Source organism: Girardinichthys multiradiatus, chromosome X (genome assembly GCF_021462225.1).
Source record: "Girardinichthys multiradiatus isolate DD_20200921_A chromosome X, DD_fGirMul_XY1, whole genome shotgun sequence".
In the NCBI taxonomy this organism is placed as follows: Eukaryota; Metazoa; Chordata; class Actinopteri; order Cyprinodontiformes; family Goodeidae; genus Girardinichthys; species Girardinichthys multiradiatus.
In genome coordinates this window covers 22,772,984-22,785,494 of record NC_061817.1, presented here as the reverse complement: position 1 = coordinate 22,785,494, position 12,511 = coordinate 22,772,984, and the positions used below count along the sequence as shown (strand labels likewise).

The 12,511-nt window shown below is 40.8% G+C and overlaps 1 protein-coding gene across 1 annotated transcript in view; it reads left to right on the top strand.

Moving 5' to 3' along the window:
- The first annotated feature begins 2,718 nt into the window (after window positions 1–2,718).
- Window positions 2,719–12,511, top strand: part of LOC124862755 (adenylate cyclase type 9-like) — a 65,897-nt gene continuing 56,104 nt past the window's right edge. The window contains exon 1 of the mRNA XM_047356863.1: window positions 2,719–6,079. Within this exon, the coding sequence (XP_047212819.1) occupies window positions 4,267–6,079 (1,813 nt within the window). The 5' untranslated portion in view covers window positions 2,719–4,266. The remainder of the gene's footprint in view (window positions 6,080–12,511) is intronic.

The window sequence follows — 12,511 nt, the reverse complement described above, 5'->3', positions numbered from 1 at the left end:
CTTTGTGGTTATTTACCTTTTTCTGTGTTTCTTTCTAATGCTTTGCTGCCCAGTGTTTCAGTTGAAAGAAATCTAAATCTTCGTTTGAAAGTAAGAGATTATTCCACAGTTACAGGGTTTAACATGGGTTTAAAGTGTTTGATTTGTTCTGTAACTCTCAGTTGTCAAACACACCTGAATCAAATATGACTAAATCACCACCTCAGCATAAATGTAAGTACTACAGAATCTTGCTGATTATTTGATTCAGGAGCATTGAAGAAGATATGCATGTGAACATTGCAGTACAATAGATCCAGAGACCTAGAGTTTCAGACCCTAGTATTACACCACAATATTGGAAAACATTTAGAAAATTATAATTGCACCCTATAATATATAGAGAAACCCCTGTTTCAGATGTCCAAATGGTAGTGGCATGATTTCTAGTATTATAGTGGTGGAGGAATAATGTCTAGTATTAGTCCTCAAGGGCCAGAGTCCTGCATGTTTTAGATGTTGGAAACCACTAGTTTAAATCAAAACAATGCTAACTGAGAATGTGCATCAAGTCTGGAAAACTGATGTAAACTGCAGTGTCTATATGTGCAAAGCTAGTAGACTTGCAGCTGTAATTGCAGAAAAAGGTGGTTGTACAAAATATTCACTTGGGGGATTGATTGCAAATGCAAGCCAACTTTTTAGATATTTAGGCAAGAAAAGATCAATTAGATTTAGTTTATCTGGAACAGCACTGCTTGGATGGCTGAAGACAAGACCTAAAAGTGCTAGTTACACGAAGAAAACTATTTAAGGCATAAAGAAGAACCAATGGACAAGAGTAAAAGCATGGCACCATGATGAGGCATAAGAAGGTTCTGAAAGGCACTATGATCAAAAGAGTTTATTGATACGGATGAAGAAAACTACAGTTTGGGGAATTATCTGAGGTGTATTAAGAGACTGGAGGATTCAGCAAAATACAGCAAAGCTCAATGTAAAGGATTATACATTATATAATGAGCTAAGAGAACTACTACTAAGACTACAAAGGAAGAGATGTATCGTGTCAGATTTCTAATATAAATCGGTGGAGAAAATCCAAATTTAATCTTGAAGTACTTATTTTCATTTTATTACACCTTTTCCAGTTTTATTCAATTGAGCTCTTGTGAACATTTGCTGCATGTTAACAAGTTCTTCCTCTGCTCAAATCACAACACTGTTAGTAACACAACGACTGAAATGTGACACAAATCACTTCATTATTCTCAAAAGGGACACATTCTGTTCATTTTCAAGAGTCCAAATCCCAGCCTGTAAAACTGGACTTTGAAGGCACAAAATGCACAGGCCTTCTGATAAGTATTTAAACATCTGAATAAGGAAAGAAACAATAAAACTGGAGAGTCTTGTTTTTGTCCAACCCAATGCACTTATAGCATCTTATGTTTTCTTGGTCTGCCTTTGTGTTCTGCTGTCACACATTCATTATCCACCTCAAATTCATTTTGGTGTTGTTTCTCTTGGTGCTTTCCATCTAATTACGCCCGCCTATTGCAGATGCTCGCATCTTTATTGGGGGGCTTTGTCACTGAAATCATCCCGATGCTATTGTTTTCCCCTCAGGTACATGCATTTAGTCTACCCCTCCCTCTCGGCACTCCGCACATATTTTCTCTGGTTCTGGACGCCTAACACGACAAAACAGCACCGTCAAGCTTGTGGTGATTATCAGACCGGAAGTCAGACCGTTTCACAATAAACCTGTGTAATGAACATCACGTGTTGCAAAGTTAAATAATTTCATTTGTTCAGTTTTAGGTGGGTAATTACAGCAGCAACACCTGTAATTAATTCCTGCTGGGAGACAGAAGCTTGAAAAATAAAATTAAACAAAAAATAAAACAAAGAAATAACATTTAATGACAAAAATTTGTTTTGCAGGACAATAAAAAGATGTTAGTTCTGCCCTCAGTGTTGACTTTCAGAAGCCCAAATTGCTGCATGTCAGTCAACGATCTGTCAGCAGGCAACCAATTCAGAAACAGATCCCAGTTCTGGAGATTGGTCCAGAACATAGTTATCTTGGAGCCTTGTCTTTTCAATCTGCATCAGCATCAATGTGAGCAGCAGGATACTAACATAGTAACTAGATCACCAGAAAGTGAGGCAGCCTTAGAAATAACTGTTACGATCCAGTCCAAGAGCATTATTAATATTAAAAGTTTGACGTACATTTGTATTCACCTCCCTTCACTCTGATACCTCTAAATATAATCCAGTGCAATCATTGCATCTAGAATTGATCTAAATAGTAATTAGTGTCCACCTGTTAGTTTATTAATCTCAGTATAAATCCAGCTATTCTGCGAAGGCCTCAGGGCTTGGTTAGAGAATATTAGACAATAAACAGCAACAAAGCAGGGTGAGTTTAGAAAACAATTTACCAAGCTTTGACAATTTTCTAAAGAATCAGCAGATATCTCAGTCTCACCCCCCAGAAGACTTGCATCTTTAATTGCAGCAAAGGGTGGGTTTACCATGTATGGATTCAGGATGGCTGAATAAAACATACAAGTCAAATTAATTGTGATTTTATCTGCAAAGACATGTAGAAAAACACCCATACTTTTCCTAACAGTTATGGACTTCCTTGCAGTACAATCTTTTGTGAAATGAAAGATGACCACGTTATTGTTAAAGGGAAAGGCGGAAGTTGTTTGTTTCTTATGTTGACGTACATTTTTCCAGCTTACTTCTCTCTCTCCTGCACACACACTCACACGGTCGCGGCTGTCAGCGCTCTGAAGATGGTGGCGGCTGCTGCCTCTGTGATTTGCCCACAGCACAGTTGCTTCAGCTGCTCCATCGTGTCAAGTATGGCCAGATAACCCGGAGAGAAGATATTCTCATCGCAACGTGGACTACAGAGGGATTCAAGGAAAGGCTCTGGTATCATTTTAGTCTTGGGTTAAAGTGGAATGATGTAGATCTGTATGAAAACAAACCTCTCCTGTCTGATCCAGTCGGATTCAATTAAAGTGGTTGGATCGAGGCGGGGCTCTGCTTTTTAACCTGTGGGGCTGAGGTGTGGAAGGGAAGGGGAGGGGAGCGTGGAGCGGAGGTGGGGATCTTTTAATTAGCTCCACTCGGTCTCTGCAGGCTTTTCATCTTCTTGCGAAGGGTGACCCAGCTTTTGCAGGCAAACTTCAGACAAAAGAAAATACTCTTGCTCTCCGCTCAAGGCTACAGTTTTGTTTTTTTTTTCTTCTTCGCAGCTGCCAGGTGGATATTTGGACTATATATAGAGATTTATTTTACTGTCACGCTGGACTTGTGACATGTGGTAGGATGATGAACTAAAAAGTGCTCCCAGGATATCCTTAAGCAGCGTGTTTGTGCAGGAGTCACCCACAGACACGCTTTTTTAATAAATCCAAACGTCCCCATTGGTTGCGTTTACACATGCTCGTGGACCTCTGCAAGATCCGCTCCCAACAGAGACGCCTGTGAGTTCGGATAGGGAGCAGCCGTGGAGAAACCGGAGTGGGAAGTCAGGAAAACACGGGGCTAAGTGTGTGAGAATATTTGGGATCAGGCCCTGCAGCAAAAAGCATGTGGCATGTGTTTGAAAGCTCTCTTGGTGTGTTTTTCTGCGCTCATATCGCCTTATGTGTGGAAAAGAACCGTCCCTTTATTTCATCACAAGTACTAGACCGCATAACTCTGCGGCTGAGTTACTTTGCATGAAGTTTTGCCCTGTCCTGTAAACAAATCATGCGCCTTTTGTGCAGGAAGTATTACTCTCTATAGACAACTTGAGGAAGTAGGGGGGAAAGAGACTGAATGTGGACCGGGCATTAAAGTACCCACTGTGTTGACAAGTTTTCAAAAAAACGCAACATAAAAATGTTTTCTAAACCAATTTCCCCCTCCCAACCTTTACTTTTGGGATAGATTTATGGTTTTGTGTAATATTTTCCAATGACTGGAGCAAGCTGTGGGCTGTTTGGACTGGAACAGAGCAGGCAGTAAGTGAACCTTGCAGTCTCAAGTGCGTCTAAACAGACGGGAATGTAGAGGAATGCAGGGATTGACGTCAAGAGGGGCTATTATGAACTGCTCTAAAGCTTTGGATGGTTTTCTGGTATTGCTACAACCAGAGCACTGAAATCATTTTCTACTGTTTCCACATGCTTTGCCTTACCTTCCTGTCAAGATTTCTCTCACAATTAACGGTGCCTTCTAATAGTAGTTTTCATTTTGGATAGAGCAATAGACAACATGGCATCTCCCCAGCATCAGAAACTGCTGCCACACAACACAGAAGTGAGCTGCGACTCGAGTGGAGATGGAGGCGTCTCCGTGCGAATTGGCAGCAGTGTCAAACACAGGCATGGAGGAGGGCCGCTGGGTTCAATCGGAGGAGGCTTCATCGGGGGCACCAAGCACTGCAAGTACAGCATCTCATCTAGCTGCAGCTCAGGGGAGTCTGGGGTGAGGAGGCCCATGGTGAAGAGTTTCCGTGCTAATAAGGGGATGCCCCAGCTATTCGAGAGGTCAGCAGGTCATTTCTGGGACCCTAAGTTTGACTCTTCTATCCTGGAGGAGGCCTGTAGAGAGCGATGTTTCCCTCAGACCCGGCGGCGCTTTCGTTATGTGCTCTTTTATCTGGTGGCTGCCAGTTTCCTCTGGGGGTTGTATTTTGCTGCCCATCCTTCCTGCTGTGACATAGTTGTTTTTCTCCTCCCAACTGCTTCCTTCCTCATCTTCTGCCTTCTCCTCTTTCTACTGACTTTTACCAAGCTTTATTCTCGCTGCTACAACCAGGCTTCTCTGCTACTTATCTTTGTAACCTTCATATTGACCCTGGCCCCTCAGATCCAGACATTAGGATTCAGGGACCCAGATTCCAGGTCATCTGAATTTGATGGGGGGGAAAGCCATGGCATAGGGCCCACAAACAACAAGTCCAACAACAAGTTAGTTGGGGGTTCTAATAAGTTTCCCTGCATTTCTCCTGTGGGCACTTTCTCCCTCTGTATTGAGGTTCTACTGTTACTGTACAGCGTTCTGCATGTTCGTCTTTATGCGTCTCTTATGCTTGGGTTGCTGTACTCTGTCTTGTTTGAGACCTTGGGCTGTTTGCTCCCAACCCAGGCGGGAGAGAGCTGGAGCTGGGTTTTTTCCTCAGAGTTGGAGATGTTCAGTTGGTTGGGTCCGGCCAAAGCCCTGCTTCATCTCTGCGCTCATGCTATTGGCATCCACCTGTTTGTCATGTCTGAAGTGCGCTCACGCAGCACCTTTCTTAAAGTCGGACAAGCTATTATGCACGGAAAAGATCTGGAAGTGGAAAAAGCCCTGAAGGAGAGGATGATCCACTCTGTTATGCCGAGAATTGTGGCAGATGAGTTGATGAAGCAAGGCGATGAGGAAATTGGTGATAATTGTGGTAAACGTTACTCTACCAGTGGTGCAGCTGCAGCCATTTCCAGCCCAAAAAACAACAAGCGCAAGAAAACCTCAATTCCCAGAGGTCAGATCATCTTCAGACCCTTCAACATGAAACGAATGGAGCCCGTCAGCATCCTCTTTGCAGATATTGTAGGCTTTACCAAAATGTCTGCCAACAAATCTGCTCATGCCCTTGTTGGGCTTTTAAATGACTTGTTCGGACGTTTTGACAGACTCTGTGAGCTCACCGGCTGTGAAAAGATCAGCACTCTGGGGGACTGTTACTATTGTGTGGCTGGCTGTCCAGAACCTAGACCAGACCATGCCTATTGCTGCGTAGAGATGGGCCTGGGCATGATTCAGGCAATTGAGCAGTTCCGCCAAGAGAAGAGGGAGATGGTGAACATGAGGGTGGGTGTCCACACTGGCACCATATTGTGCGGCATCCTGGGGATGAAACGCTTCAAGTTTGACGTTTGGTCGAATGATGTCAATCTGGCCAATCTGATGGAACAGTTGGGTGTAGCAGGGAAAGTCCACCTTTCGCAGGCCACTTTTGACTTCCTGGATGACCGATACCAGCATGAAGATGGACAGGTCAACGAGAGGATAGGACAGAGTGTGGTGGCTGATCAGCTCAAAGGTTAGTTTTTTTTTTTACCTATTTGGCTGTCACTGTTTTTTTACAGTAACTGTCAAATTGAAAAAAGTAGATCACCATAGGAAACCCAAGCTCTATTGCTCCTGTTAATTGCTTGTAAATGTTATATCTAATGTTGCAGGTGTATTAATGTGTACTATACTAAAGCAGAACAATGTGTATTTTCAAGGTTGACGCAGGGTTAGGCGTTATGTTTTTTACACCTTGTACTGGTCTGCTGTCAAAGGTTTGAGTTTATCTGCCCTTTCTGTGATGTTTACACTATGTGCCTGTATCACATTCAGACGCCATCTTTTCCTCAACCCTCCCTCCTCTCAGCACATTCTTTGTTCTCTCGCTCAATTACGTTCCCTTTCAGACGTCCTTAGAGTGTTCATTCTTTTAACCTCTCCCTGACCCTGACGGATTGCTTTGAGTGACTCCTCTTCTAACAGAGGTTTTCCTGCAGTCTCATCCTTACCCATCTACCTTTGTCTTTCTCCCACCCCCAAACTGCTTGACTGCAGGGGTTTTGTTTTATACATCTATGCAAATCACCTTAGTGTTACTAGATGGGGGCTTAATGGCTCTTGTCATCCTTTAAAGCTTGCTGATCCATTATTGCTAATCGCGAGGGAAGTGACAGCGTCTAATTAAAGGTGTTTCAAATAGTTTTTATTTGCCCTTTATAAATTAACGGCCGTGATCATTTTTGTTTCACTGTGGTGCCTTCATTTTCTGAATTAAAATGAACGTGCAATTTGTGCACATTAACAATTCATTTGCGCACATTAATAATTTGGGATCCATAAATTATCAGTTTATTTAAATAACCACTTGACTCTTTGCAGATGGAATACATTTCCCTTAAAATCATTTCAGTTCCAGGGAAGGAACATGACTGAGTGAATTTGATGTTGTTTACTAGAGAGCAGCAGTGAGTTATGAATGTGTTTCCTCCCCAACTCTGATTAGTCACTTCTACCCATGGTCTAGCTCCTTCTTTCCTTTCAAGGATTAATGTTACCTGTAGTGTATTCAACCCCTCCTCCTCCCCTGTCACCTCTTTTTATTCCTGATTTCTTCTGCTTTCATCATTTATTTAGCATCCTTCTGACGATTTATTCACTCCCTGTAGGTTTTCTGTGCCAGTGAGAAAACTGGCAGTCACGAGGTGGTTATTCGCCAAAGCTGGAAAAGTCTATGTGCTGTCTGGCTCACTCTGTGTAAATCGCTTGGGCAACTTTGCAGCGTCCCAGCTGGCTACAGTCCTTGTCCTGCATAGCTGTCTCTTTATGCATTTTTGAAGTCCTTGTGTTGTGACACTCAGTAGAGTTACCCCAGACTGAAGCAACAGATTTGTTTTCTGCACATCATAAAAAGGTTAACTACATGTGGTAAATTGAAGGTTACAGCTGCGTTCTGTTATCCTCTCAGCTCTGAACTGAGGCTTCAGTAACTGATAGAAATGTGCTGAACCACAGACCTCAGGTTATGTGATTTTTTTTTTTTATGCACCCAATTTAAAAAAATGTCTTGTTTTTGTATACAAGACTGACAAAACTATATCAGTCCATTCAGATTATTTTGCTCTTAGGAACCTCGGTTTTTCATAACTGATTTTCACTCTTTGCAATGTTATTCACAGTAAAACAGAGACTGCATTGGCTGATGCTGCTTCCTGTGTTTTGTGACATTCATATTTGGTGAACTGGTGATTCTTATTGATTTTAGGAGCATGTGTAAGGATGCATGGTTTCTCGTGAGACCCCTCACACTCATACGTTGGGATAGAAAGCTCTACAATATAGAAAGTGTTAAAAATTGACTTGACTATGCGCTATTGTAAATAAGATTGTTTGATGACTTTTTAGCAGTCACTGATGATACTGCATCAGTTACTGTTGATGCGGCATCATTCATTTATGCTGAAAATGATAGTGGAGTCCAGCAAACTGAAAAGATGGATTAAATAAAAGAAATGAATGGTAAAATAATTTAGAAAAATACTATTAAACAGGTTATTGCTGTATTTTTTTCATGCAACAGCCCTAACAAAAGTTTGAATGACCTAAAGTGGAGAAATTATTTTTCTATTTTCTATTTACAGTTCAGGTGTAGTCATGGGCTCGTTCAAGTTCTACCAAGGTTTTAAAAAATTTGTTTCAAAGCAGCAAAATAACGTTCTGGTGTCTCTTTTTCATGAGAAAGTGTCATCATGACTGAAATTTTTGACTAGAGTGATGCAGTGCCGTCGTTCTCCTACCAGTTTCTGACACCGCTGGTCAGATGGCTGAAAAAAATCTCCTAAAGGCTTACCAGAAAGACAAAAATTTGAAATATTTCTGGTTGCAAACAAATCCCCAGAGATGTTATTAACTTAATGATTTAAAACTGCAGTTGGCAAGCTATTCGTTGGATGTCTGTTAAGCAGGCAATTGCTGGCTGGGTTCCTGAGCAGATAGCCTTTACAATAACAAGCTAACATCGGCTTGTTCTACTGGGCTTAGTTGAAATCTACTGAACTTCTACCAAATTTAGTGGGTATCTGTTCTATGTTTTTGCTGAAGTCTATATATCTAAATCAAAATAATACTAACCAAATGGGGCAGTTAGCATTATTATAACTATAATAGTGTATTATTTTAGTAGCAGAAGGATGTTGCTTTTTTGTTTTTGGATAACATAAATGGGATCATGTTATACTTTGACCTTTTAAAGTTATATGACCCTCTTCTAAAACTTCTAAAACTGTCCATATACTCTTTGTGAATATTTCTCTTGTACTCTCGTGTACTTCTGAATTCAGACATTTTTACTGGAATAGTCAGCTATATTTACCGCAGTTTTCTCTGGAAACTGCCTGTCTGTTTTTCCTTTTGTGCTAAATGCAGAGTAATGGCCCCTGGTTAATGTTATGCCTCTGGAGGAAATGTCAGATTAACTGTATTATGCTGCAGATAAGAGTCAACATTGTTCTCTTCTTTCAAGCAATCGTTGCTTCTAGTCATTTGTTGGCTGATTGTGTGTCACGATATAAAATTCTCACAGTCATTCTTATTTTCTCATTTTAACCCTTTATTCAAAGAATAAAGAACTACAGATTAGTATTGGATGTTTTAATGAGATCAGACAGGTATCAAGTTATTCTGGTCCATTGTGACTTACTTCAGACATTCTTGGTAAGTTTGGTTCTTTTTCCTCTGTGGACTTTTATAGTCTTAACCTTTACCGCTGTTAAATCATGCCACCTTTTCCACACATGGCAGCTGCTGCTGTCTTAAAAAAGGAGACTGTCTGCTTGGCTTCACCCTGCAGACACAGTGTCTGTTTGAAAACTGTCAAATCTCTTTAGTTAAGATGCAAAATTTGTTCAGGATGTGCTATTGTATCTGTGCATACTTCGCCCTCTGTTCCAAGGTGTTTCGACACATTTTTATGCTTCTTGGGAGTTGTGCTGTTTGGTATGCATGCTGTGAAGCTTCCAGACTGTAGCTCAAAGTTGGGAGGAATTAATTAAATCATAAGAAGGCCTCCTCTACTTTGATGATCTTTGAAACGCTTTTATTCATTAGAGCTTGTGACAGCTCGTTTGCATAATTATTGGGCAGCATCGTCAGTAACCAGTTGTCTCAAAATATACAATCTTTCCTTCAGCCCATTAAAGCTTACTGGACAGCTGTAACACCTCCTCTCACACCACTCTCTTCTTTTTTTGGCCTGAGGGGTATTTCTAATTAAGGAAGAATGTATAATCTCCTTGGCTTAAGTGATTAATGTTAGTAATTCTGCCTGGACATATCTCCATACACCAACCCGGTGTTATTCTGGCCCCCGAACACAGCGAACATCTGCCCGGCCAAACATTTTTATCACTGGAAATCATATTGATTGCCTATAATGAAACTGTCATGACTGTGCTTATTTACGATGATGCAACAAGGGAGTAGAAAAGGCGAAAGCATTTTATGACTGATATTAAAAAGAAAAGAACCCTAGGCATTGGGTTATATATGATGCAGAAGACAGTTTTTGTCTAAGGCTATAAGGTTGTACCTTTTTTTAAAACCTTCTGGACAAAGCCTGATAAATAATGACACTGGTTGCAAAGTATTCAAATTTTGAATTAGATGATGCAACTTTTGTCTTTTGTTTTAATGTTGGTGCTTAGGGATTTGCACTAAGAAGTTTTTAAAGAAACTGGGAGAATCACAACACTCACTTTCACCCATCAACCAGGTGAATGTCGTCCCATCAGGCTGTGCTGTCAATTTGCAAATGGTACAATATATTCCTGAAGCTCACTGTAACACCTGGTACATTTGACCTTGACCACAGCAAATGAGGCTAGTTAAGCTATAGCAAAGTATTTTATTCCCTATGTTTTCATGAACTATTGTCAGGTTGTTAACTTCTAAAAAATGTTGTTCGATTAAAGGAATTGAGCGGCATTATTGGGTAATGTTGTTTTCAACTTCAGCTTTGTTCACAAGTGTTCTTAGCAGATCAAAAGCAGTGCAGTTTCAGTAATGGCTCCCTACTGGAGAAACATGTCGTATCATGATGAAGAGTGGTGCTTCTCCTATAAATGACACCTTGGGTTAGCCCCTCCTTCTGCCTACCTTGACCGATTTTAAAAAGGCGGTAATGAGATTCTGGAGCGCAATAAAATGCAGGGAAGTGCTACAAAAGTCACACAAGCTAGTCTTCCTTTTGTCATCAGCAAGTAAGTGACAATTACTGAACACATGGGTTGCCATCTCCTTAGTGACTGCATGTGCTTAAAGGGAATCGAAAACTTGTTCAGGGCACAGCTGACTAGTAAGTTCTAGCTTTTTTTCTATCTTGTGTCCTCCTTTCTAATGCCGTCCTGGGCATCTGCCCACATGGCTCGTATAAAAACACCTGATGAGTTTGTTGAACTAAGGAGCAGTGTGTGCCAGGGCCTTGGCAGTTAGCTCCTGGGTAAAATAAGGCCATTTAATTTAGGCTCCTATATCACGCTTCTCCTAAGACACCATTTCCTGGGAAGTTTGAGCCCCTGCTCTGCCTACCTATTGCTGCCATCAACAAAAGTTAAACAGTTTGGCCTTTTAACCCCAATATATACTCAGCCTTCCTTTTTCTATGGTGGCAATGAAATGCCTTGCATCATTTATATTTTGTCTCCTAAAATCAAATCGGCACACATCCATCCCTACTGTAAACAGAGAGGAGGCATTGATGAGCTGCACTAAGTGGAGAGGCTTGCTGGTTAGAGAAGGAGACCTTGAGACAAAGGGTGGGGATGATGTGGCTGCAGCTGAGATAGTGTTTTGTAAAATGAATGAGTGTTAAGTAGATTCACTCATAGCCCTGTGTTCCCTCAAGTCTCGGAGCACAATGCGGCTCTACAGATCTACACAGAGGCCTTCGAGGGAAGTGAAACATCCAGCCAGACTCTAAACTGGTAGAGCAACCCCGAACCACGACATATTGGTTCTGCATGGTAGATTACAGCTTTACCCAGAAAATAATATCATCCCACTGCATTGCACCGGGTTACACTGTACTGTGCATTATACTTCAGCAAAGCATGGAACTGTGGCCGGCACCAATTTGGGATCACTTATCTGAACAAGGAAGCAGGGCATCATGAACCATTGTGGTAAGGTTACTGAAGGGTCAGGATGTGGGGAAGAGCTGAAATTTCATACCGGGATCATTAGGATTATCTGCTGTGTTACAGATTTACTCAGCTGGGTTATTAAACTTGGATGCTTTCAGGCAAAGTGCTTTGCAGGTGTAATGTTTGCTTCTTCAGACCTGTGAGCAACAAAGGATTTGTACTGAGCAGATGTAAAGAGTGTCTGACTAAAGACCAGAAATGCTGAAAACGCAAACAAGCAAATATGCGCTAATAGTCTTTTCTGCATAGCTCACTGAAGTTTGAATTAAACTAATACTGTTAGAGACTGAGACTGTTTAAACAATGTGTTTCTTGTGCTGCCGGTCCATCTAATAAGTATGAATGATGTCACATTGGTTTCTCAGTCCTCCATGAAAGAATAGAATTAGAATAGAGTAGAATCTTATTTTTTAAACTTTCTTTTGTAAGGACTATACTACATCAATAGTGAGGACTAATAAAAAACAAGAGAATTACAAAACACAATTTATGCATTTAATGGATATTTCTCAAACTTTTGTTTGATTTTTATTAGATAAAAATGTAATTAAAGTAAATGTTGTTGATGTTGAGTTCTGAGTTTTGATGTATTTGAAACTCTTGAGCCAATTAAGGGGAGAACTGAATGATTCAAACCTCTGAGTATTTCGGAAAACCACTTTGACAAGTAGCACATTAATAGCAAATTTTTTTTTATTACTATACTTTTCCCTATAGTCATTAAATGCATTAAAACTGTGAACTCTTAACCGTTTCAGTATGTAAAC